Source organism: Syngnathus acus, chromosome 14 (genome assembly GCF_901709675.1).
Source record: "Syngnathus acus chromosome 14, fSynAcu1.2, whole genome shotgun sequence".
Lineage (NCBI taxonomy): Eukaryota > Metazoa > Chordata > Actinopteri > Syngnathiformes > Syngnathidae > Syngnathus > Syngnathus acus.
The window spans coordinates 2,990,520-3,017,169 of NC_051099.1; the positions used below are offsets into that span (position 1 = coordinate 2,990,520).

At 51.9% G+C, this 26,650-nt stretch overlaps 1 protein-coding gene across 2 annotated transcripts; it reads right to left on the reverse strand.

Annotated features, from left to right (window-relative positions):
- Positions 1 to 1,990: 1,990 nt before the first annotated feature.
- LOC119133246 (protocadherin-16-like) lies at positions 1,991 to 26,345 on the reverse strand. 2 transcript variants are annotated; one of them, XM_037268855.1, is made up of 29 exons: positions 26,050 to 26,345; positions 22,823 to 23,654; positions 22,553 to 22,750; positions 21,671 to 22,444; positions 14,041 to 14,229; positions 13,419 to 13,650; positions 13,116 to 13,352; positions 12,012 to 13,052; positions 11,756 to 11,943; positions 11,597 to 11,693; positions 11,357 to 11,514; positions 10,215 to 10,643; positions 9,849 to 10,144; positions 9,653 to 9,768; positions 9,114 to 9,353; positions 8,923 to 9,048; positions 8,637 to 8,846; positions 8,195 to 8,451; positions 7,914 to 8,120; positions 7,419 to 7,815; positions 7,234 to 7,347; positions 6,960 to 7,171; positions 6,749 to 6,900; positions 6,550 to 6,680; positions 6,188 to 6,474; positions 5,935 to 6,076; positions 5,695 to 5,866; positions 5,216 to 5,625; positions 1,991 to 5,150 (listed from the first exon to the last, which is right to left on the reverse strand). In XM_037268855.1, exons 2-29 carry the CDS (start codon positions 23,639 to 23,641, stop codon positions 3,109 to 3,111), a joined length of 9,873 nt encoding a protein of 3,290 aa, XP_037124750.1. In that variant the 5' UTR covers positions 23,642 to 23,654; positions 26,050 to 26,345; the 3' UTR covers positions 1,991 to 3,108. The 2 variants fall into 2 exon arrangements, with proteins under 2 accessions (XP_037124750.1, XP_037124749.1); XM_037268854.1 differs by having other exon boundaries at positions 12,012 to 13,352.
- Between the last annotated feature and the right edge of the window lie 305 nt (positions 26,346 to 26,650).

The following is a 26,650-nucleotide window of genomic DNA, read 5'->3' on the forward strand; positions in this document are numbered from 1 at the left end:
GCTGTACTAACTCCACGCGTCAGCGCGTCTGCCGAAGGGAATTACATCCATCTGGTAATGTTGCTCCCACCTCTCCCCGGTCAAGGTCGGAGCTAAAAAGTCACTTTTTATGTCCGCTAAACGCTTGCCTGAGATGTGATACGTTTTGGGAGTTAGCCAATTAATTAGCCACCTCTTTGTTTAGCCTACGGCAACCAGGCAACAATAAGCGTAGTAAAACACGGCATAGACTAAGTCACCTGAAAAGATTGGACACTTGAAAATACTCACTAAACTGAAGCAAAATGGCTAATGCTAGCTAATGAACGAAAGCAGCTAGCTAGCTAGCTCAGGAGGCTCACAAGAGAGGCCAAGTGTGTTGGCGCAGTGTCTAGTGAGGTCGCGCGACCTCCCACGGGACCTTCGCTCGTCACTCCAAGGCCATGAATAAGACATGAGGTGCCGAGGTGACATTTCTTTATGCTGCGCTAGTTTCCAGCTCATCCTGATGGTGAACTTTCTCTGATGTCGCTAAGCTAACGGTGCCTCTCATTGAATAGTTTCTTGAGGGACGAGGATATGGCAAGAAATTGAAGATATGAAGAAGATATGAAGGTAGTCTTGGGTCATATTTTATGTGCATGGAAAATGGGGATTAGAAGAAAGACTGAGAGATTTAAAAGAAACCAAAATGGTTTTATAATGCCAGATGGGTGATGTGGAAAAGTGCTGACTTGGTAAATGACAAGAAGAAGGTTGCAGTGGAACGTTCTGTTTTTTCCACACGACAAACCTCACACACTTTGTCGATCCCGAACGGCGGGGGTAATATTTATCGCACGCTCTTAAACGAAAACAGAACGGTTTAAGACTCGGAGGTCCTCGTGGCTAGCAATTGGTTTGGCAACACGAGAGCAAATTTTCACAGCGGCGTGTCAAGGACAAGCAAGCTTCGCTCTATTTCAGTTTTGGGATGGCACGCAGGCTGTGTGATGACCTTCTGCCAGTTTTGTTGCCACAAAAAAACAAACAAAAACATGCACATCACCATTTTTTTGGTCGCCATGGCAACAGTTACCAAGACAACTCCAGCGGTGGGAAGGAAGCTCCAACACACACAAAAAAAGGACGAAAGAGCAATTCATCCTCTTAAATTGTCAGCTACTTTTCTCTCTTTTTTTTTTGGTGTCTTTTTTGAGGGTCGGCAAGCCTGACCGCGTTTTCTAAACGCTTGGTCACACGCAGTAAATCCGCTTTCAACCAGCTGATCCGCTCAAGTGGTAAAGTAAAGGAAAGTTCACCGAACGGCCTTCGGGTCAACTTTACACAACTGGGTAGGCAGGTCACAAAAAAGTATCAAAAGATTCCACCGCCCGGCGTGGAACGAACGCTTGCGGCGACCACGTGGCGGCGGACTGCAGAAGTCCTGGCGATGTTCTCGTCCACTTGTTTTGAAGTGATTGTAATTTCGATGTCAGACGAGAACAAAGTTTCAGTGTTGCCTTAACGGAATACTTGGGCCGTGATCCAAGTCGTAAAAGACTCCGACTCCTGCGCATTCTCCACGTTCAGGCTGACACAAGAAACCGGCTAATAAATTTCCATGTCGGGAGCGAGAGCAATGCATTCTGTACGTCAGCCAGTAAATCATGTTTATGGAAAATAAAATATCAGAGACAAGGGAAACTCATTAGTCGGCAAATTTGCCTTTGCGAGGTTAATAATGTTGACTTTTGATTGACAGGAACATTTTTTTCCCCCTAGGAAATAACGAAGGTGGAAATAATCTGTTCCTGGCTTAAATGGCGCGCCGCATAAAACAAGTTTTGCAAACCATGACATCATATTTGCAAATGGACATTTCGGACAAGAGTTGCTGGTGCCAAATCACTACATTTGGATTCTTTTATCTGAGCTTAGCGTGAGCGCAACTGCAAATACAAAAGAAAAAAATCCTAAGAATTCTCCTGTAAATAAATAAATAATAAATAAATAGTTGCAGACAGGAGGGGACATCTCCCACAAAGCAGTTTAATAAAAAAAATGTCCATTTAATATTAAAGGTAAGTGGTGGTCCAGACCCCCTGCACCCCCTTAAGGCTGTGAAAGTGTTTTTTCAAATGAAAATGTTTTCTTCTCGATGCGGAACATCTCCACTGTCCTTCTATGAGCTCATCTGAAACGTCCCCGCCCCTAAAATTGACAAAATCCTGGACTTAAGGTCATCATCATTCCCAGAACATACCATCACTGTTTTTCAACTCTTCAAAGAGGAAAAAGAGCAGACTCCAGTTTGTGTCAGTATGCGTCCCCCGGGGGGATTAGTGGGGGAATTTATTTGCTTGCTTTATTTGCTTTTAAAAAACGAGCACAGTACCATTGAACTCTTTGTTTTTGGAGGCTTGAGAAACTGCATGACGGTGATATGGAAATTATTTGGAAATACTGTTCAGGGCTTTTCGTGCATGTTGTAATCCTTTCCGCCTAATTGGCGAGCCTTTGCCCGAAAGCCGCGTTGGGCCAAGTGCGGTGAAGTTTGCATATTTGCCTTTGTGCTGAGATGAACGGCATCATCAACAATGCAGGAAGCACTCGTAAAGACACAGAGGTGATTCTGCTAGAACTGTTCTGATCTGCAATTTGAGCCCAGAAAATTAAGAACAATGTAGAAAAGCCTCTCCTTCCTTCATATAAATAATCCACAACTCGAGGCGCTACCCGGCTAACAATCACACAATCCTGAATCCTAATATACATATACGCAAATACACAATCTCATGTCAATATTTGATGTGGGGGAAAAAAAAATGTCGGTCTCGCACTGGCACATGGAAACAATCCGTTGGCGTCCATTTTGTTTCAATGACTTTTAACACTGAAATGCAAAAAGGCGTAAACATGGCGCTCTCTGGCCAGCCAGCGAGGGAACAACGCTGTGAGTCACCGAGGACAATAAATTAGGATGATTAAAAAAGTGCATACCTAGATTCAATCATACTAACTCCGATGGCATTTATGGGTACAAACGGAAGTGATCGGAAAGACACGGAAGGGCCAAAAAGTCCGAGAACCCCTGTAAACGCCAGTCCATGGAACACGCAAAAAGGTTCGAGAAATAGTCCGTGGCCCTCATATTCTCATCTCATGATCAGGACTCCGCTCCAGCGAGGGCTCCCGGGTGCTGATCATGGATGCCGAGGGTCCCTGGTTGACGCCGAAAGGGGAGACGGCAGGAGAGCGTGCCGCCAACGGGGAAAGCGACGGCGAAAAGCTGGGCGACATGGCGGCCGAGGAAATGGAACCCTCGTGGCTGATGGGGGACCGGCGTAGGGATACTAAGTGGGGGAACGTCCGTCCCATCGCAGGCACTTTGGGCGGCACCGACATGGCCCCCGGGTGGGCGACCGAGGTAATGAGCGGCGGCGGGTCGATTCTGGCTTTGGAATCCATTTTGGGCTTGGGTTGGAAGGGCTGGCGCGGATTGGGGTTCTGTTGGGCCGTCTCGTCTTTCAGTCTTGCGATTTCGGTGAAAACGTTGGCCAGTGGCTGGAACTGAGGGCACCAGTTGAGTAGGTAGTCCCAGTTGTAGCTCCCCCGGAGCTCCTCGTCGCTGGCCACTATAGCTGTGAGAGAACCATCCACAGATGGTTTACCATCCTCGGGGAAGGCGTACTCCTTCGGGAGGGTAATATTCAGACCCCGGCCGACTCCCAGGTAGCCGCCTCCCTCGTCCCGATAGACCGGGAGCTGCCCAGAGAGCAAAGTTCCACTGAGACCGCCGGCCATTTTTTTGCCTTTGAACCAAGTGCTCCCTTCCAAAGCCGCAGGCTCGCAGGAGACATCCGAGAGCTGGTCGGCGTCCTGCTGAATCCCAGAATCTGGTCCCCTGGCCGAGATATGTTCTTGCATGGAGGAGCTGATGGAGGCCACGCGAGGGTACTCGTTTATCATCCGAATTTCGTCATCCTCTGCCGCCTCGGCGGATCCTCTCCCACTGGAGTGTGACGGATCGAGAGAGCCTCCTCTTGTGTACGAACCCCCGCCGCCACTCCCCTGCTCTCCGACATAGCCCGGCAAGGCCTGGTGGAAGATCATCTCCCCTCCTTGTCCCGAGCTGCAGTTTTTCAGAGCGGTTTCTGAGGGCTGGGGTCTGTCGGTGGCATTCTGGGCTTTCTTCCTCCTGCGCGACTTGACCAGGAACACCACAGTCGCCATGACCACAAGAAGAACGATCACGCCGAGTGACACGGCGATGATGATGATCAGCAAGACGTTAACGTCGGGGGCTAGGCCGAAGCCCGTGTTGGTGACGTCGATGGAGACGTGCGCCGTGGAGTGGCGAGATTCAGCCAGAGGACTGTGAGCTCTCACGTCCAGAGTCATCAGCCGGGTTTCTCTTTTGGCTCGACCTGATCCAGCGTTGCTCCTGCGACCGCTCCCCGAGCTGTCCAGCTTGAGGACAATCACACCAGTGGTTTTGTTGATTTCAAAGTAGGGAGAGCTCGTCGGGAAGGAGTAGAGGACGATCCCATCGACGCCTCCATCCTCATCACTGGCCTGGACTTGACCTATGCTCTGACCTTTCCGGCCATCCTCTGGGACCTCAAAGGAGAAATGGGAGGATGTGAAAATGGGATCGTATTCGTCCTCGCCTGTGACAAACACCTGCACCGTCACGGTGGCGGAGTGGTTTCCTGCATCAACTGCCAGTGCGACAAAGTTGAACGAATTGATCTTCTCAAAGTCAAAGGGATTCCTGCTCTTGATCGCTCCAGTGGTGGAATCCACGGAAAAGTCCTTTCCTGCGGGCGAGCGCTCGAGCATGAAGTAGCTCAACTGGCCGAAGACTCCCGTGTCATGGTCGATAGCATGGAGAACCGTCACGGCCGAATTTGCCGGTTGGTTCTCTCTGATGCTTGCCGTCAGGACTTCCACCGGGAAGAACGGATGATTGTCGTTCACGTCTTTGACCTCCACAAGCACGGGAACCAGAGCCAAATGCCCTTGACCGTCCGTGGCTTGGATGATGACGGTGTGAGTGGACCTCTGCTCGCGATCCAAAGCCTGCTGAAGCCGCAGAGCTCCGGTCCACTGGTCCACGGCGAAAAGGTTGACCTCGTCCCCGGAGCTGATGGCATACCGGACCTCCGCATTGGGCGCCGAGTCTGGATCTGGAGAAGAAAGGTTCTTAATTAACAGAGACTGGTATGACCCGACCAGGACGAGATTTAGTTACCTGTCGCGGTCAGTCGGATGATTTCTGTACCAGCGACAGCCCCTTCGCTCAACGCCACCACGTATTCCGCCCTGCTGAAAATGGGCGGGTTGTCGTTGACGTCGCCGACGGTGATCACGGCGGCGACGCTGGAGCTCCTCTGGGGCACGCCACGGTCTGACACAACCACGGTGAGATTGTACAGCGGTTTGGTTTCAAAATCCAGACCCTCGGCCAAGAGCAGCGAGCCAACAGTTTGGAAGCCGCGGCCCTCCAGGAATCGAACGCTGCTCTCCATATGGAAGGCGTAACCCTCATTGCCGCTAGCGATAGCAAAGTCCAACCCGCAGTTTTCCCGGGAGAGGTCACTGTCGGAGACCTCGAATGTTAAGACTGTAACTCCAGGGATGGTGTCCTCTGAAACTGTCGCTCTGGAAATGAAAATAAAGAACATTACGGCATTGTCTTCCTGGCATTGTCTTCCTTCGACCCAAACCGACCTGTACTCTGATTGGTGGAACGCGGGGGCATTGTCGTTGACGTCAGCAATTTGAACCTGGACGGTGGCGAGGGCGGAATGCGGGGGGGAGCCCCCGTCGCGAGCTTCAATGACCACATTGACGGAAGGACGTTCAGGGTCAAACTCTGCTCGTTGGCTGATGAACAACGTTCCTGGAATGGGTCAGAGAGGCAAAGAGTGAGACATTCTGACTTTCCAACAGGACCAAGTGTTTGTCTACCGTTGTTGGGATCAATGGAGAAGCCCTCTTGAGTGGACGACATGACACTGTAGGTGATCCTTCCGTTCTCTCCGGAGTCCCTGTCAGTTGCTGTTACCGTGACAACCGCACTGCCAGCTGCCGTGTGCTCGGGTAGGGTCACCTGTCGTATCAGGAACGAAAGGCGCCTTGACTCCTGAGTGCTTCGGGTTACACTACGAGCCATCGCTAGTGCATTTTGTGTTCGTGCCAATGACCGATGGGATCATCCTACCTGATAGAGGTCGTGGGTGAAGGCCGGTACGTTGTCGTTGACGTCCTGGACCAGGATAGTGATGTTGGCCTCCGCATGGTGCTGGCTGTCGGTGGCTCTGACGGTCACTGTGTACCACGTCTTCTCCTCAAAGTCCAGCGGGGCGGTGAGCCAAACACCTCCAGTGTAGCGGTGGATCCCGAACTTCCCAATGGCGCTTGGGTCCATGTGCAACGAGTAGGCCAGAGCTGGACCGGAGTCTACGTCGTTGGCCGTCACCAGGGTGATCTCGGTACCTATTAATGTGTCTGACGGACGCAAGGACCGTGTCAGTCGCGTTCAGCCTCGCAAGGTATACATTATCGACTAGTATCGTTAAGTACTCTCTGAGATGCGGATTTCTTGTGGTAAGGGTATCGTGGGACTGTTGTCATTCCGGTCCACGATGATCACGGTCAGAGTTGCTGAACCCGCCAGTCTTGGACTTCCTCTATCGGTTGCTGTTATCACCAGCCTGGACCAAGATGTTAGATATAAAATACTGGAGTCTTTCGATAGCGTCCTCGTCGCTTGTAGCCTTACTTGGTCTGGGTAAAGATCTCACGGTCCATGATCGCCGTGGTGGTGACACTTCCCGTCATCGGATCAATCTTGAACAATCCGCTCATGCCCGACGACTGAATGGAGTAGGTCACCTGACCGTTCTGGCCTTGGTCCGTGTCCTCGGCCACGACCTGGGCAAGTGTAAAAACTGTTAAAAAATCCAACGGCGAGTCGCCCAATCGCTCGGTACCTGTATGATTGGCGTTTCGTATCCCCGAGCCTCCCTTATGTAAGCGACGTAGTTCTGCAGCTGGAAGCGAGGGAGGTTGTCGTTGACGTCCTGAAGCAGCAAGTTGATGCCGATGAAAGAGGTGGAGGACACGCTCTCGGCTTTCACCACCAGACGCAGCCTGGGCGTGTCCTCAAAGTCCAAACCCTTGGAGCTTTGCACCCAGATTTCACCTGGAGAAGACACGGATGAATGACCAGCTGTTTGGCCATTTCCTTCCATCATTTGTGTTCACCTGTGGCCGAGTTGATCCTGAAGGCCTGCCGTCTGTTCCCACTGAAGATGCTGTAGCCGATGCCATTGCGATTTCCATCGGGATACTGGGCCTGAGCCTGCACCACGGCTGTACCTAATTTACGGGAGCAGAGGATGGACATCACATTCTGATTCTCAAGCTTGCCTTTGCTAAATATGCTGAACCTTGAGCCGCATTCTCCTGTATGCTGACATCTCTGGCGTTCCTGGAGAAGCGAATGCCGCTGTACTCCACCTCCTTCACGTAGATCACCACCACGCCCTGCGCAGACTGGGCCGGAGTGCCCTGGTCCATGGCCTCCACGATAAGAGTCCTCTGGGCCTGGGAGAGAGTCTCCAGAGGCTCTGTGGCCTGGATTTCCCCGGTCAGAGAATTGATGCGGAAGCCCTTCACGGGAGTGGCGAAGCGATAAAACACGGAGCCGTTGGCCCCGAAGTCCTTGTCCTCGGCTTTCATGGTAGCCAGAACCCGCTGGGACCGCCTGCTTGACACCTCCACGACCAGCGGGTCCTGGATTAAGATGGGTGTGTTGTCGTTGACGTCCGTGATGGTGATGGTCACCTGGAAGCCGAGGTTAAGAAAGAAGATGGGACTTTTCATTAGCTTGTATGCAAAGATTTTTTTAAGTAATGACGGAACGAGTGTTTAACTTTGCTTACCTGAGCAGAAGAGTTCCGGGGCGACGCCGGGGAAAGGTCGGTGGCAAACACTCGGAAGCTGTACGACGCTCGCTTTTCGCGGTCCAGCGGGGCCGCCGTGGTGATGCGACCCGTGCGCTCGTCCACGGTGAACGCGCCGTGAGCCTCGTGGCTCAAGAAGTACAGAACTTTCCCGTTCACGTCATCGTCCGCATCCGTCGCCGTCACCTGGAAACGCATCAAAATAGGTAAAACAACATTTACTTCAAATAAGGCACAACGAGAAAGTAACATCCGTCTACCGCCAGGACTTGCGATCCCTCGGCGGCGTCTTCCGAAACATCAGTAGTGTATGTGCTCCTGCCAAAAACGGGGCTGTTGTCGTTGACGTCCAGGACTCGGACCTCCACCGTGACGGCGGTGCTGAGAGGCGGGGCGCCTCGGTCCGTGGCCGTCACCTCCAGGGTGTACTCGGCCTTCGTCTCCCTGTCCAAGCCCCGCCGAGTGGACAGGGTTCCCGTGCTGGCATGGAGGTGGAAGTCCCCGTCTGGGTCTCCAGCTGGAGCAAAAATGAGAAAAGATTTCAGAGAGGCCAAGTGCTATTTTTAAAGTCAAGAGCCAGACTGGTGTCAGAGCCGTAGATTTATATGCAGGCAGAGCCCGGCCAAAAACAAAGAAGCAAGCGCGTAGTTCCAGCGCACTAATGAAATATTTGGCAAGGAGGACTGACAGAACCGCTCTCACCGGTAATCCTGTACTCCAGCTCCCCGCTTGCACCTGAGTCCGGGTCGCTGGCCCTGAGGATGCACAGCTCCACGGGGTCTTGGTTCTCGGGCACTTCCAGGCCATACCACGGCCGAGCGAAGACCGGAGCGTTGTCGTTGACGTCTTCAACCTCCACACGCACCGTGGCTTTGGCAAAGTTGGGGGGCATCCCGCCGTCCCGGGCGTATACTGGACAGAAAGAAGGACTTTGCTGTTCAGAAATTGGATGGATGGACTACAAACAATGTCAGGTCAGGTTGAGTACCGGTGAGGACGTAGTGATCCCGAAGCTCCTTGTCCAGCTCGGCGGTGGTGGTGATGACGCCGGTGGACGGGTTGATGACAAAGCCTTCCTCCGTCACGCCCCCGAAGGTCACGTGCCCATTGGACCCTGCGTGTAAACACACGGCGATGGAAAATCTTGCAAACTAACTTTGTCGTCATCGAGAGCCCAACCTTGATCTCTGTCGGTGGCCACCACCGTCAGCACCGTAGTGCCTGGCCCTTGGTTCTCCAGAACCCGGGCCTCAAACTCAGCCTTTTGGAAAAGAGGAGCCTCGTCGTTGACGTCCATCACTTGTACGCAGAGATTCTGGGTGGAGGAGAGCGAAGGCGTCCCGCCATCCTCCGCCATCACCGTCAGATTGAAGACTTCCTGCTCCTCTCGGTCCAGCGCCTTCAAGATGGACAGCGAGCCTGCCGGGACATTATTTCTCGACGTCACGTCAATTTCAGTTGTGCATGGTGACCTTTGCCACGTATCACCGGCGTCCATTTTTTTTTTTTTTTACTGTACTTGCTTCTCGACTGTTAAAGATGAATACCGTCTGAGAAAACAAACCGCAAGCTAAAACAATTCGCACCCAGAAGACTTTCACACCATCTGGAAGTTCCATCAAGTTACGACCTGACCTCAACTTCAGTCACCACCGAGGTGAAATATTATTCCTCAAAAAAGGATCGCGTGCACGAGTTCATAAGGGTGGTCTACTTACCGGTGTCGGGGTTCAGACCGAAGTGACCGGCACCGTTTCCCGTCAGGATTCTATACGACACTCGACCGTTCTCCCCTTCGTCCGCATCCCGAGCCATCACGTACAAAATCACAAAGCTGCCCGAGAATCAAGAGAAAAAAAAAGTTCAAGCGCTTCTTCAGGACGAGACGCCGGCTGCGGCCGCAAGCTAACCGACCCGACGGGTTGATCCTCCATCACGCTGACGGCGGCGGGCGAGCTGAAGATGGGAGTGTTGTCGTTTTGGTCGATGATAAACACCTGCGCCGTGACTGAAGCCCAGCGCCTCTGCGAGAGCTCCACCGCTTGATCGGTAGCCCGGACGACCAGGTGAAGAGACGGCGTGGTCTCGCGGTCCAGGGTCTCCCCGAGGGTGAGCACGCCGCTAACGGCGTCCAGTTTCAGCAGGTTGGCCTCATCCGGCCAGCGCTGCTCGATGGAGTAACGCAACTCACTGTTGGGACTGCTGCCGTCCTGTGTGCGCGAAGACCAGTTGATTGATTATGCTATGCTAACTGCTGCGCTAAAAGAAGTGTTTTGCTACCTGGTCCACAGCCTGGAAGGTGTATATGGAGGCTCCCGGCTGAAGGTTCTCAGGTACGACGACTGTCACGGGATCCTCTGCGAAGCGCGGCGAATGGTCGTTGCTGTCTTGCACCCGGATGCTCAGTTTCACCAGATGGCTGCTGGGAAAGGCCCGGGAGAAGTCGGACACCTCCACGTGTAGCGTGTACTCAGACGCCTTCTCGTAGTCCAGCTCCTGCACCAGGTACACGTCGCCCTTCAAACGGTCCACCATGAAGGTCCCGTCCTGGTCCGTCCCGTCCACCACCAGGTGGGTGACCTGGCCATCCGGGACGGCATCAGGCGGGTGCACCGAGCCCACCACTGAGCCCGGGGGAGCTCCTTCTACCACGTTCAGCGTCATGGACAGCACGTTTGGCATCGGGGATGACTTGGCGGAGCTCAAAACCTGCAAATCAGAGGCGAGCTTAGACCTGTCTGCTCCAATCACTCGATTTGATTGGACGATGAAGGTTAAGAGTCTGCGTCTGCTCCATTACTGAAGGTCTCGGGGGATTGTGAAGGCCACGCAGCTAGAAAAAAATCAAGCCAGAACCTCAGCGGGAGCAACCTTGAGCGAAAGTGGCTTTCTTCTCTAATCAAGAACATGACCAGATGTCACACGCAATTCCTCCGTTGATAATATTATTGCAAGTAAGAAAAAATACTCTTTTTTACTCAAGATGGTGATTGTCGTGAAGAACTCACCTGTTTTTATTTTTTGGCACCTTTATCTTGCTGGCCCCCGGTCACATATGGAAACGTTTGATTCCAAGGTGACCGCTTGCTTCCCCTCCCTCTAATCTCAAAAACGAAACCCAGGTCGGTTGCCCCCTCCTCAGATTAGCAACCATTTCCGTTCTGAACTCACTCAAAGATTGTCGCCATCGTTAAAGATATCAGTGCTGATCTGCGGGGATCGATCCGAGTTCACGACAACAAGTCAGCCCGGATGAGCTCGCAGGTTCTGATGACTCCGCTAACCTTTAGTGCAGGAAGCACTCAAACAGATTGCCGGGACGCTTTTGTTTACATAGGGCTCGTATTCACCCCGACTTTCCTCTCGCAATCTGAGGAAACGTCTATAAAAAGACTGCGGATTTGCCGACGATGCCTGATTACTTGAATCCGCAGCTGGCAGGCGGAGCTGAGGCTCGGCGTTCCGTGGTCGGCGGCGGTCACGGTCAGGACGTACTCGGCACGTTCCGCCCACCTCAGCGGGGCGGCGGTTCGGAGCTCCCCCGTGGCGGTGTTCAGAGAGAAGCGCTCCACTCTGGAGCCTTTGGAGGAAATCATAGCAAGCGCGTCAGATGGTTTTGAAGCGGTCTGACGTCTCTGTGTCGGCTGAAAAGTAAAGCTTGCCTTCTAAAGAATAATAGATGGTGCTGTTTTCGCCCTCGTCCGGGTCTTTGGCGGACACGGTGCCCAAGATGGTCCCAGAAGGAAGCCCCTCGTTCACCTAGAAGGGAGAAACGTTAACCGGCCATCCTTTGTGTTGTATTGCTTCCAACATCTCGCAACCTGAAAGAGGAGCTCTCTGTCCGGCCGGGCGTGGGTGAAGCTCGGAGCGTGGTCGTTTTCGTCCAGCACGCTGACGTGCGCCGTGCCGGTGGCTGTGCGGGGAGGCGTCCCGCCGTCCTGCACGACCACCGTCAGCTGGAAGCTCGACTGCCGCTCCCGATCCAGGGCTTGGCGAGTGCTAATTTCTCCTGGAAGGGAAGGAACAGGCCAAAGATGAAGAGATGAGGAACCAGCAACGGCTAGGAAAAGCGCTCACCTGTCTGCGAGTTGATCTGAAAGTGTTTGTCGGCGTGCAGAAGCCTGTAGGTAAGGCGGGCGTTCGGTCCGGTATCTCGGTCGGTGGCGGACACCCTACCGAAGCCCGTTCCCGCCAGGAGATTCTCCCGTACAGCCAGGAACACTCTGTCCTGGCTGAGCTTGGGCGAGTTGTCATTTTCATCCGTCACGGTCACCCTGACGGCGGCGCTTCCCGTTCTCCCCGTCCCGCCCTGGCTTGAGGTCCCCTCCACAGTCAGCAGGTACATGTCCTTGACTTCACGGTCCAGAGAGCTTCTCACAAACAGCCAACCGCTATCGGGCACGATGCCGAAGCCGGCCGCGTCGCCGTCGGGCCGAAGGCGGTAGGAAATGTCGGCGGACGGCGAGGCGCTTCCGCCATTGCCGGACGCTTCTCTGTTGAGAGCTCGAACCTGGAGGAAGCGTGTGTTGAGAGGCGTGTTCTCTCGAAGTTCCACGCGGTAGGTCAACGTGTCAAAGTGGGGTCCCTGCGCATCCTGCGCCTGGATGTGAACCACCAGGGTGAAGGTGGAGCTCAGCTGAGGTGCGCCGCCATCTTTGGCCACCACCTGAAGGTCGTAGCGGGGGATGCTCTCATAGGAGAGTCCCCCGATCAGACGCACCTCCCCGCTGCCTCGATCCACGCCGAAAGTCCTCTGTCCGCTGCTGCCCGCCATCAAGTCGAAACTTAGCTGACCGTTCTGACCGGAGTCTTTGTCCGAGGCCTGAACGCGGTAGATGATGGTCCCGATTTTGGTGACCTCAGGCAGGAGGAGTGACTCCGATGAGGAGGGCAGGAAAGTGGGTGCGTTGTCATTCACGTCCGAGACGGATACGCGGACCCGACTGGCACCGAAAGCGGGAGGGGAGCCGAAGCGCGCCTGGATCTCCAGGTCCAGCCTTGGGCAGCTTTCGTGGTCTAGGGGGAGGGCGGTGCGGATGGTTCCGGTCGCGGCGTCCACGATGAAGTAACCATCAGGATCTCCAGAGGAGATGGAGTAAGAGATGTCTTTGGCAAGGACTGAAGACACAAGGGGTGTCGGTGAGAAAAAGCCCATTTGTGGATGAGCTGCCGATTCCTGACCTGTTTTGGCGGTGGCGCGGACCACTCCCACCGAGGTGCCCCGGAGAACGTCCTCGGACACGGTGAAGAAGTACTGCGGCTGCTCGAAGACGGGCGACGACACGGCGCCTCCCACCACGCTCACGTTCACTCTGGCGTCTACCGAAGCGGTCAGTCCGCCGCCATCTTGAGCCGATATCACCATGGAGATGACCGAGTTGGCTTTGCCGTGGAGCGAGCGCGAAAGGGAGATTACACCTAAAGCGGGGCAGATCATTACAGTGAGGCTTTTGGCAGCCCAAATGAATTTCAGCAAAACCGCACCTGTGTCTTTGTTGAGGGTGAAGAAGGCAGAAGCTCCCCCGGGCGCCACCTTGTAGGTCACCCGCCCGTTCTCGCCGGCATCCGGGTCATGGGCCGTCACCTTAACCACAGAGGTCCCGGGGGCACTGTGCGCACTCAAGCTGACCGCGTACAAGAGCGGGTAGAAAGCGGGCCTGTTGTCGTTGACGTCGGCCACCGACACCCTGACGCCGACCGCCGCGCTCAGACCGCCCTTGAAAGGGAAGACCACAACAAGTCAGAACTCCTTTTATACTTTGATACCAGCAATAAAGTTAGGAGACTTGGGCTTGGTTCACGCACACTTCTTCTCAAATCCGACTTATCGTGCACTTTTTTAAGACCAACGTTTTCTTATCTGGGGATTTGCTCCGAGCGGGGAACAAATCCCCAAAAGGCTCGGCTGCATAGTTGAGACGGATCAGCCGCCAATGACTTATCTTTGATCCCGCTTGTATTTAAGAACTAGCGGAATCTCAAAATGACACTCAACTAAATCCTTAACATTTAGCTGCTGTTCAACCCGCCTCGACCATTTACAGTGGTTCTAAGAAATACCAACGGTCCAAAAAAGAAAATGGGAAAAAAATGCTTTGCTTCTCACCCCGTCTGTTGCCGTGACGACCAGCTCATAGGCGTCAGGCCCCTCGTCACGGTCCACCGCTGTCGTGGTGCAAAGACGCCCGCTCTCCTCGTCTAGGGTGAAATGAGCGGACGCCGCGCCGCCCGAACCCAAGGCCAGCGCGTAGGACACCGCGCCGAAGGAACCGCGGTCGCCGTCCGTGGCGGACACCTGACGGGAAACAAAAACAGAAAAATTGTTTTATTGACTTTATTGAGGCTAAGGCCAGCATCTTTTGGAGCGCCTTGTAAATTTGTCCAAATATGGCGACGGGGTCCCGACAGTCCAGCGGGTCTTTGCGGCTGCACGCTAACATTCAGACAACTTTATTGTTGGAAAGGGGAAAAAAAAAAAAAACAGCAGTATGGAGCGTGCAGACAAAACATCTGCGCGCCACGTGAAGGCGCTAACATAAATTTAGCCGACATGCTCTGGGCTTAACCTTTTAAGTAAGTCGAGATTTATTTGCGTGCCTCGTTTTACGTCCCCTGAACGCTGGGTGCAATAAATACAAGATGAGCACAACAACAGGTGGAATGCGAATGAGAACAATAAAAACAGTAGCGGCAATTGTCATGAGACTAAATTATACACGCCTTGGACTTGGCTCGCAAGTTGTTTTTTTTTCTATTTCCTAAATTGGTGATTATCATGTAAAAACAATTAGGACACATCCATTTATTGTGTTGATTAATTTTGTAGATTATTTGGGCTTTGTTTCTATTGCGTAACGCTGCAGTTAGCACGAATAATACGTATGTAGGACACTCAATACATGCAGACTGTTTTTTTTTGTTGGACTTATTTGGAGTGGTGGTGTTCATTCCTGTCAGGCAAGATGGCTGAGAAGGTTCTAAAAAGACAGACACCTGGACTAGTGAGGATTGATTGCAAAAACATTGCTGTGCTGTTTTTACAGCTCCCCTCGACTCAACACATTCCTCACATCAACATTCCTCGCTCTCCCAATCAATTTGTTCCTCCAGCACTGACGAGTTAAGCACAATTAAGGTCTACGGTGCGAGGCGGTGTGAGGGAGGGGGGGGGGGGGGCTGTTTGATTTTGGCAAAGAGACAAAAGGCAGGGCTGATGATAACACGAGACCTTGGAAGTCAACTGCCCCCCCCTCGCCCCCTCCTTTTTGTTTTTCCTGCTGACCATCTCCTTTCAGCACCCCATTACAGCCGCCGCTTTCATGTGGCGTTCACAGCTGGAAATTATTATTGGAATTTCAAGAGGGATGAACCGGGGGATGGAAAGAGATTTACTTCTATATTTGGAAGGGGGATAAAAAAATAAATAAAAAAACAGCCTGCAGTGTAATTAATGAACAAAATGAGGGGGAAAAAAGTAGAGCAACAGCGAGGAAAAACATTCAGGAAATTAAATTCCATTGTAAAATCTTGATTTGCGGTGTAAGATTTTGCTGTTATTGCGATTTGCCCTGTGAAATTCCTGAAAAATATTTCAAAATGAGAGAAAAGTCATCGTCCAGCCACTATGACGACTTTTCAGACGATAAGCTGACTTTTCAGAATTTTCTAATTGAAAATATAGCTCAGCCATCCCGCCAAGACGTAGGCTACTTTTTGTCCTTGGCTTGCGTTTGAATGCTTTTCCGTTTTGTGACCAAATATGGTTACCCAGCAAAAACCCCAAACTAGGAGGAGAACGTTCCAAGACAACATCAACGAAACATTCCGCCTTCTTTAAAATTATCTCAAACTGGTCGCTCACATGCTTGCGATGCTAATATATGTTGGCTAATTTGCTCCTCGGTCCAAACAAAAGAGCTCAAGTGTATTGTGCGGTTAGCGGTGGAGTCGTCTAACTGGATTACACGGCGCCCCTTTAACCCTGTCACTGACCCGGGCCTGAACCTCCCAACCACATGTCAAACGCAGGCCATCGGAGAAGCGGCCGTTTGTCGCACGCTAGTTAGCCAAAAAAAGAAAATGGAAGGAAAATTGAATGAGGGGCCGGCTGGATGAATTATCTGGTCTGTGTGAGGCTTTGGAGAAACGACCCGATTAAGTGTAGCGATTAGCCTCATGCTAACCTGGAACATTAGCGCACGCCTGCTCCAATGTAGCCATTGTTAGCTAATATGACGTGCCTGTTATTAGTGATCAAATGTCCCACATTGAAAATGTTTTGACTGGAAGATCACAGAGTCCGGCTTCACGTTCACTGACATTGAATTCGTCCACTTTGTGGTCAAGTTTGAATGCGGTAGACGCTAACATTTGGACTGAAACGCTGTCGCGATGCACACTGATGTAAGACGTGAGCCACGGCGACCGCTTTTCATCCGTGTTTTTGTTTGCGGTCGCTTGTTCTCGGAGGGCAAAGTATATGGTTTTTTTTTCCTTCCCTTTTACTGAAGAAAAATGTAAACGTGAAGCCACAAGAGCCAAACGCGAGCCAGCTACTTTGATGTTGTGCAAACTGCAGTCAGCAAAGGTCTTCAAATGTCCAAAATAAAACACGATTTGGGTCAGATTTTCTTTTTATGGCAGGGATAAAAACTCTGCTAAGGTCTTGTAAGAATGAAATAGCCTTCCTGTCTTGTATTAGCGTCATTAGCACGCTAACGCCAACCCAATGGCAAAATCTGTCACTTGGTTGGAGCATTTCCTTGCTTGGGTCAAAGTATGAAGAACAGCATAACAATGATAAAAGTAATGTTAGAATAATCCTTTCTCTTTGAGTGTTGGACCTCCCGACAAAAACACGAGGCGAAGCCTCCGTAATTCCGAGCCAAGGTTTCGTGACGGCGGCCTGGCGCTTCAACACACCAGGGAATAAAAATCCTGCGGCATTCCAGGCCAGTGGAGGAAAAGAAAAAAACAGATTCCTGGCAATGTTTTGATTGGATAACACACCACGATGCCAAAAATGAATATACACTACAGGCACCCGCCATCCAAAATGGAAGACATGATAATGAATACTTTGCCACAATTTTCATCTGATTGCTTTCAAACTTAACTCGTCCACACCCTTCCTCCTTGATGGCTGAGCCCCAAAGCGCTTCGTTAGCATTCCTGTTAGCGGTTAGCGAGGTTAAGTTCCGTGCTCATCTCACACATGTTGATCTTTTTCTGGCACCAGACGGATTTTAAATGAACGGTTATAAATATTGCACATCAGCTGTCCGTGAGTGGAGGAGGAGCGAGAAGTCTTTTGACGGACGGCAGCGGCTTATCGTGCCGTAGAATCCGCGGCGGTGATGTCATCGCTTATTGTACTCCTTCGTCTGGGCCCGTGACCCCGTTTTCTATCGCTTCCCGATCGCATTCAAATAAACAAAAGACACAAACGCTTCCATAAATTAAAAAAAAAAACACTGGAGAGTTGCATTGTTCGTTGACAAATGATCCGTTTGGCTTATTTAGGGAGCGGGAGGTCGGCCATTTTGCTTTGAAGCGGTTTCCAGAAAGTGTAAGGACCAAAAGCGAACGTTTCCAGGCTCAGACTGGACTCTGGGGGGATTAAAGGGTCACGTGGGTCCGAACGGACCACCGACATTGTTCGGCGGGACGTGATGAAGTCACATGATGAGGGGGGGTCAGGAGGTCACCCCAAAGCTGCCTGGGAGTCGCACAGAAATTAAGAGCCTGATCAAAGCTGCCTTAGGGTGAAGATTATGCCATGGCAAAAGTATTTCAAAGATTGCGCAGGTCCCAAAGAGGCTCGCTCGGCTCTTCTTTGCTGTTTTTTTGGTTAGCCCGCAGTGTACGCGTGCGTGTGAGAATGCAAAGGCAGCAGCAGCGGTTTGGACAGGTCGCCGTAAACGTGTCAAGCGCAGGGCTCCCCAAAGGCCTCGTGAAAATGCGACCGCCCTCCCGCCCGCCGCGCACCCACAATGGCCAGCTTGTTCCGCTCAACGTTTCGGGTATTCCCCCTTTGAACCCACGATTTCTAATTCGACGTGTGCATTTCCTTCCCTGGCCTATTTTAGGTTCTTCAATCCCGCCCGTCCGTTTTCTTGGCCTGTTTCCGCCTCATTTCTCGGGTCTCATTTTGGTTTTGAGGGGTGGGGAATATTTTGAGAATGTGCTTTCTCCACTGTTCCTTCATACTCCTAAAAACACCAAAGATTTTAAATTTACTTTGTGTCCCGCCACAAATATTGCCGCAAGCTGACTTTTGTTGCTGCGTCAGAAAACGCTGACAAAGTGCAGAAGACGAGCAGCTGTTCTTATGTCGCAGGTCAAATTGACCTAAGGTCAAAACATTTGAAAGGAAGGTTCGGGACTTTAAATATTGCTTGAGCATTGTGAGAATTTCTTTGAAATGGAAAACTGCTAGTTCTGCTCTTTGGTTTTTTTCCTATTTGACGTGGAAGGTGAGAATTTTCCCAGGCCTAGCAAGCTGCACTCCATCCTTGAGACTTCCGGGACATTGTGCCGTCAGACGGGAAGCGGGAAGCCGTCAGCCTCGCCGCTATTGTCAAGACGGAGCAAGCGGACGTTCTGCCGGAGACGATACGCGGCGGCGGGAAGTGGACGTCTGAGCCACCAATCGCGGCGGAAGCTTCAAACAAACAGTTTGCGGGCAGATAAAGAAGCTGCTAGCGCTTAGCCACAGCGATTTTCCGCAAAAGCACGCCGGCGCCGTTCAGCACCTCGCAATGATTTCATACTGCTCAGACTCCAACTTTGCTCTCATGGCCCAACAATGCCACACAACATACGAATTGCGCAGTGTTGCCGCGTGAAAGCGAGGTGGCAATTTTGCAGGCCACCCGTGTGAAATCGCACGATAGCGTGCAACCTGTCGCAGCAGGCGGACCATTTGTGTGCCTTCGCTCCTCCTTCCTAATAAAGCAGCGAATGAGTCAGAGTCCAGGCGAGTCCGGGGAGCGACTCAAGCAAAGGCCGACGCCAGATGGAGATTTTCTCTGTCACGCCATTTAGATCGGCGCCGATTATTCACCGCTGCCCGCTTCCTGTTGCGGCCAACAGTAACGCACCGTGTGTTTAATACGTCGTATTTAATGGTTGGTTTCATTTCAAGTTGCCACGGAGACCGAGCGTGCGGCCGTGGCACAGTCACCGAGCGGACGGATGAAAGCAAAAAAAAAAAAAAAAAAAGCAGACTGAAATGTAAGTGAAAAAACAGTCAAAGTGAGGAGGGAAAATATGTCACAGTCCTACAGATGCTACATTTGGACTCGGTGACTTTTTTATCCCCAGAGGTTGCAAAACTACTCACACCCTGTCCTCGATTCTTTGAGACTAACCTTTCGAGACCCGCGGAGCAGAATATTGAGTCACCGTGCAAAATTAGCAACCAAAAGAAGGACTACAATCTTTTCGTTCCACCACAAAACAAGCTATGAGCGATGCTAACGCTGCCAAATGAAAATGCTAACTTAACAAAAGCTAACAACTGTAAATCACAATTAAATGAGGGGAAAAAAAGGCCATGCATGGGGAATAAAAAAAATTTCAATAATAATACATGCAATAATTCCCAATAGTAATAATAATGGGGAACGCCAAGAGACTAACAAAAAAATGCTAGCTTAACAAATACTAACAGCAAATTACAATTAAATGAGGGGGGGGGGGGAAATATATTGCTCTCTTAGTCATGTTTCTCTGCAATTGTTAAAAAGTGATGCAGAGTAGAAAGTACACATATCCATTTTACACGCATACACACACACACACACACACACACACCCCAGTGATTGTTAGCAGATGATGTGGGGGAGGGTGGATGCTCGGTCGCCCATTCATCCACGTTTTTACGCTCTGACAGACAAAAGATTGCACCGACTTTTACCTCATTGTGTGTGCGTGCGCGTGTGGGGGAGACATTTTTTCCAAAGATGTTTAAGTGAGGCTGGAAAGGGACTCGTGCCTAACACACGGCACTCTTCCCCCCCCCCGTTTCAGTTTTTAAAAAGCAGCTGCCGTGTGTGTGCGTGCCGAATTCAATCCGTATTTAATTGGATCGTTTAGGAAACGAAAGGCTCGAGCCACTGCTGTCGTGTAGGCCACATTTAACGCTAACATTAAATTGACTTGACGTCGTCTAGAATATATATATATCATAAAAAATGAAAACAAGAAAATTCATCCAATTGGGATGAATTTGTGAGCAAGAATGACACTTAAAAAATCTCCAGCAATCTGCTGAAGAAAGTCCAACTCAGTCAAGTGGCCTGCAAACTCATGGACCGACGTTCGATTACGCTCGCCCAAAATACTCCCACAGTCCCCACGCGACACTAATGGTGACCTCATTTCAAATTATTCAAAGAAAAAAATGCAATAATACTGTCCATCATGTCTTATCATAAAATACACACTGGGCCGAAACCCCCCTTAAGACCCCCCATCAGGACAGTCTCTCCCTTTTTCCTCTCCCTGTAGTCCTTAGAGACCGGTTGCCAGGGTTACGGCTGAAGGATGACTCCGAGCTATTGAAAGATGGCGCACCCCAACCCTTGCACATGCAAACACACACACACACACACACACACACACACACACACACACACACACACACACACACACACACACACACACACACACACACACACACACACACACACACACATCATTGCAGACGTCCTTCACACAAGCCACAGAGTGACAAATGTTGGAACCCCCTCACACACACACACGTGCACACACACACACACGTGGGAGTGGAAGGTAGTGATGAAGTGGCCCCTCCCGTCCTCCTTCGCCCCTCTTTCCTCACCGCATCGCCATGGCAACCGTCATCCCTTTGCGTTCCATTCACTGATACGTCTCTAGAGGGAATCGGGATTAAGAAAATTCCCGTGTGTGCACGCTAATGCATGAGACGCCATCAATAATTCTTTTTTTTTTCTTGGATAACAAACTCAAACCATTAAACAGACACCAAGAAAATAAAGATGAAATATTTCAATTTGAAGTTGGATTTTCTTCAAGAAAAAGTCAGACTCTCCCGAGATAATTGTGATTGTCGAGCGCATTTCGCTCGGTGGCTTTCTTAGGTTCAAAACGTGATCCCAAATCTCTCGCAGCTGCCAAGCGCGCCTACACATGACACGCGCGCGTCGACTTTTGTGAGTTTTCCGAAGACGGCGCCGAGCCCGTCCCGCCCCCGGCGGCCGGACGAGCAACAGCTGCACTTGAAATCATCAGCCGGACGCCAGATTGCATTTCACTCTCAAGAACCTATTAGCATATTAGCATTAGCCTTCCTTAGACTTTGATTTTTGATTTCTTCCTTGTGTTTTTTTTCAAAGTGATGTGGCGAGTCGGAAGTGGCCCTGACTTTGACCCATAGAGACGTTTCACGGATTTAGGCCATTCCTCACAAAACCAAGTCACGCTACGGGCGGAAGACGCTCGACCGCCACTCTACGATTTTATTGCGGCAACAAAAAGCTTCTAAGTTGCTCTTTCATTCTCACGACCTCTACCTTCTCAGGATGTCAGATGCTTGCACGCAAATATCAGCACACACGTTGCTGGGAAACACTTGGGAAGCCAAAAGGTGGGGGGGACGGGTTCAATGACTGGCTAGTCAGGAAAAAAACAGTTCTATGCAAACAGGAGCAAGAGAAAGCAGCAGCATTAGCAAGAAGGTCTTACTGTACCTGGAGGAAGCAGGTCCCGGGCGGGGCGTTCTCCTCGAGGGTGGCGTTGTAGAAGCTCTTGGAGAAGACGGGGGCGTTGTCGTTGGCGTCCTGCAGCACCATGTCCACCCGAGCCGTGGACGACAGCGGCGGCCGCCCGCCGTCCGTCGCCACCACCGTCACGCTTGGCGACGGCTCCGACTCGAAATCCAGGACGGCGGCCGTGGTGATGATCCCCGTCACCGGGTCCACCGAGAACCAGTCCGAGCGAGAGTTCTTGCCCTTCAGGAGACTGTAGCGGATTTCTCCGTTGGGACCCTGGTCCTTGTCCCGGGCGGTGACTTGAAGGACAAAAGATCCCGGGTAGACGGCCTCGGGGATGGTCTGTCTGTAGGTCCGCTGGTCGAACAAAGGCGGATTGTCGTTGACGTCCGTCACCCGGATGGTGAACGACGACTCGGCCTGCAGCGGGGGCGTGCCCGAATCGGTGGCCATCACCCGGAGGTCGTAGGAGTCGCGCTCCTCTCGGTCCAAAACCTGGTCCACGTAGATCAGGTAGATGATACTGTCCTTGGTGGTGAGAGCAAACTTTCCATCGCCGCCCTCCAACGACACGTTGACGTTGGCGTACTCGCCGTAGTCCGGGTCGGTGACGGAGATGCGGGCCACGTACTGGCCCGGCTGGGCGCCCTCGGAGATCTTGGGCGAGCCGTCCTCGCTCAGGAAAATGATGGTCATGGTGGGCTGGTTGTCGTTGTAGTCGCGAACATGAATAGTCACAAAAGCGTTGGTCACCTGGGGAAGGAAAAGAAACATTTATCGGCATGCGTTCAGGAAAAACCTCAACTCTCGGACTTTGGCATCAGTCAGCCGGTCTGTCCACTGTTTGTCCGTGTGTCCTACCTCCGGGTGGCTGGCGTTGTCCCTGGCCTGGACCACCAGCTCGTGGACTCTCTTAAGCTCATAGTCCAGTGGTCTGTTGAGCGTGATGACTCCGGACTTGAGGTCGATGACAAAGTAGCGCTCGGGATCACTTTGTCGCCGGTTGATCTCGTAGAGGACCAGGCCGTTGTCCCCCTCGTCCTGGTCTGCGGCAAAGACCTGCAAGAAAATATACGACCTGAACCTCACGTGTCTGGATGGAGACGCATTTTCAGACAGAAGCCGACCGACCTGCAGGATGCTGCTTCCTTGTGGGAGACTCTCGGAAATGATGGCGTGGTATCGGCTCTGGTTGAAGACCGGCGCGTGGTCGTTGACGTCCGTCACAGCCACCTCCAGAGTCATGGAGCCCGCCCTCCTGGGCGAGCCCCCGTCAAAGGCCTCGAGGACCAGGGTGTAAGTGGAGCGCTTCTCCCGGTCCAGGGGTCCGTTGATGACCAGGTCCAGATACAGCGCCTTGTTGGCTGCCCTCTTGGACTCCAAACGGAACACCTGACCAACGTTCCCCTCCCGAATGGAGTAACCCTGCGTAGTGAAGTGGTCCTTGTCGGCGTCGCTGGCTGGATCCAGGGAAAACCGGGTCCCCGTGGCCGTGTGCTCGGGGATCTTGAGGTGAGCTTTGCTTTTGGGGAACTTGGGCGCGTGGTCGTTGATGTCATTGACGGTGATGGCCACCTCCACCGTGACGCCCGTCATGGTGACGGCAATGAAGCTGTAGTGGTCTCTCTGTTCGCGGTCCAGGCGGCGCGCCGTGGTGATGATCCCGGTGGTCTCGTCGATGTTCAGGTCGCTGTCCACGCCCGACCTTTCGTGGTCAGAGATGAAGTAGAGGCTGGTCGACTCGCCCGGCGGCAACCCGGCGCTGATGTCCCCGACGACGGTGCCCGCCGGCTGCTCCTCGTCCAGTTGCAGCTCCAGCGCCCCCGAGACGGCAGCGGGGGACCGGAGCAGGACGAGAATGACGGCAAAGAAGACGGGCGGTCGCCAAAGAAGAGAGCGGAAAGACGAGCCACCGGGCCGTCGTCGCGACCCTTTGCTTCTCAGAGACATGGCTCAGCTACACCTGGACACCAAGACAAAGCAGATGTTTCAAGAACCTGATTTTGGGCTATTGGATTGGAATATTTATGGAGTGATCAAAGCGGGACGGCGGCAGAGGGAGCTCAAACAGGGCTGCGTCGCCTCCACCATTAGATATGCTTGACATACACATGCTGTCACGCTACACGCCGCCACGGGTCGGCACCAGTCGGCGGGAAATCCTTCCAATCAAAACATGCCGCCATGACGGCGAGCGTCGGCCGCCCGGGGCCCATTCGCTCCCGGCGCTCAAATAAAATTTGGACGCCGAGCGCCAGGAATGCCCCACACATCTTCCGTGCTAACACGCTAATGGCTAACTTAGAAGATAAAAATGTTTGTGAAAATCAACTTTTAGTTTTAACAATGCTGAAATGTGGGAACAACATGGAACAAAACAAAAATGCATGACCCAAAATGAATATCTTGGGTGTTATTTGCAGAATCATCAAAAGTCTTAGTTTCCTTGGCAACCGTATAAACAGAAAAAAAGAATATCCATTAAGAAGACAAGACCCTTTCTCCTTGAGATATATTGCCAGAAAATAGAAAGTGTGATTTACTAGGCAGACTTCCCTCTGACCGCAAACTCATGCGCTCGTTTTAGCAGCCCCCCAAGGAGGCTCCATTAATAATCCGGCGATGGCTCCCTCGGGGACACGCGCAGCCGCCCCTCCGTCACGCCGGCTGACCTCTGCATCTGGAAGCCGCCGACACGGCCGAGCTTCTGGCTTTGACGAGCGTGGCGGTAAAAGTATCGGTGAACGGTGTCGGCGGCCTTCGCGAGGACTCGATAGGTTGGAATGAGTCTGGTAGCGGCCCAATACCTGGCATTTGTGCTCGCCCGTCCCTAGCGACCGATCCGGCGTCCGTCCACTTAAAAAATGGACACAGGCCTGCTCGGTTTTGAGCGCAAGTCGAGCCTTCATAAAAAACGCATGAGGAGACATTCGATCCGAGTCCAGTCGTCGCCTCGCTACGGGCAGCACTCCAAGCGCTCAGTTTGAACCATTTGGAGAAAGTCATTTATTTCCAAGCAGTATGTGTGTCTTATTTGATCAAATTGTTTCTCTCTTTTCTTTCCAATTTGTCTTTTCTCCAGCTGGCTTGACAAAGGCCGATCGGTTGGCCACCGTGGCGACGAGCGGCAGCTGCCATGGCAACGGCGCATCCCCCGAGGAGCGACGCTAATGAAACGGGGAATTCTCGTCGATCGACCGGGAGGAAGGACGACCATCCTCAACGGCGCACGCCGCAAATACTAAACGGGCTGCCGTCAGTCTTTGCTCGAAAAGTGCAAAAAGTGGTTCGCTTATATATTGCACACGCAGGCTAAATAAAATTCCATTTAAAAAATAAATAAATATCTTGTCGCCTCAAATAGCAGCAAGCACAAACGTAAGCAAGCCCATCTTGCTATAAATACACCCGACTCACATCTGCACTATTGTTTTTGTGCACACACACAAACACACACACACACGTGTGCACAAATAGACCAGTGTTGACTTTAGCCGATAAGCTCCAAAGCAACACTCCAGGCCCGTATCCTCTGTCTTTTAGGACATTCTTAAATACCGTTAATTGTGTCCATGAGCACATTGTGCTGTAGGTAGCGCTGCACAAATCAATTTGAGTGACAGGCCAGCTTCAACCAGGCCGACTAAACAAACAAGGCTGCTGCAGTAGGGCGCGAAGCTCACGCCCTGATCATTTTCTTCATATACTTTTGTCCAAAGGGTCTAGTATGTTCTTTAGTTGTCCTACTACTTTTCACCCAATCCTCATGTCATATTGTTTTTCACTTCCTGTCCACTTCCTGTTCCAAAACTTTTGTCCAGACGGTCATATCTGGTTTTTTTTTCCTGTCCCTGTCCCAATACATTTGTTCATTATGTCCATAAACTTCTCCACTTCCTGCAGGTGTCTCAATACTTTTGTCCTTTGTGTCACTTGCTTCCATTTATCTGAAGACTTTTTCCAGACTGCTGTCCTAATACTTTTGTCCGTCTGTTCCATCTGCTTCATATTCTACGTTCGTCCTCTGGTTATCGCAATGCTTGGCCCCATTTTTGGATTGTCCACTTCTTCACGTATTGGAGGATTAGATATGTACTCACCACCAAATAATGGAGCTCACGCAGAAGTATTGATTTATCGGATTCGCAAACGGACCGTTTTTTGGTCCTGCGTAAAAGCCAAGGGCACCCAAACGGAACCTTTCATTGATACCAACCCATTGACGAGACGACAGCTTGCACCGACCCCCCCGAAAAAAAAAAAAATCACGTCAGCAGGCTGCACACCGGCACATGGAAGATGTGCATTGTGCAAAACGAGTGCATGTATTGTATGCGCGTGCGTGTGCTCAGACTTACATTCATTGGAAGGACATGCACGCGCGCACCTCTGGCTGGTGTCCCCGATGTAAAGCTGATTGCGATGCAGAAAAAGGACGCATTCACACAATCCACACGAGAGGGGAAGAAAATAGGGCAATTCCATAAGAGTTCTTCCGTCCTTCTTGCTTGCGCGCGCGCGTCCGCGTCAGGTGAGAGCGCGCACGTCGCCAATCCTCCGGGGTTTGTTTTGCTTTTGTTTGAAATCCGTCTTCGTGCTGCACGAGCATCCACACTGGAGCCGAGTGAGGTTCGCCGACCGGCTGACTGCTGGAGCCCACTCCCACCACCACTCCTCCTTCTCCTCCAGCAGCAGAACCACGCCCTCCTCCCCCTCCCTACCTCCCCACCTTTGTGGGGGGACGAGGTTGTAGAGGAAAAGAAAGAAGGGAACGGAGGGACTTTGGCCCCCAACTCTGCGCTGGAACGTGCAAGAGACAAAAGGATGCTCTCAAGCAGCAGTCAAAGCAATGGCGGAGCTAGGAGGTGGGGAGGCGGGGGCACTGCCACCCCCTGAATTTATTTGAATTTCAGTGAGTTTGCCGTTACCGTCAAGCGAGAGGATGAACTCACGTTCCGA

Coding starts and splice junctions, on each gene's coding strand:
- LOC119133246 (XM_037268854.1), bottom strand. CDS start 23,641: ATGTCTCTGAGAAGCAAAGGGTCGCGACGACGGCCCGGTGGCTCGTCT. Junction 11,694..11,755: donor ACAGAGAGCTCCTCTTTCAG/GTTGCGAGATGT, acceptor TCTCCCTTCTAG/GTGAACGAGGGGCTTCCTTC. Junction 6,475..6,549: donor AGAAATCCGCATCTCAGAGA/GTACTTAACGAT, acceptor TGCGTCCGTCAG/ACACATTAATAGGTACCGAG.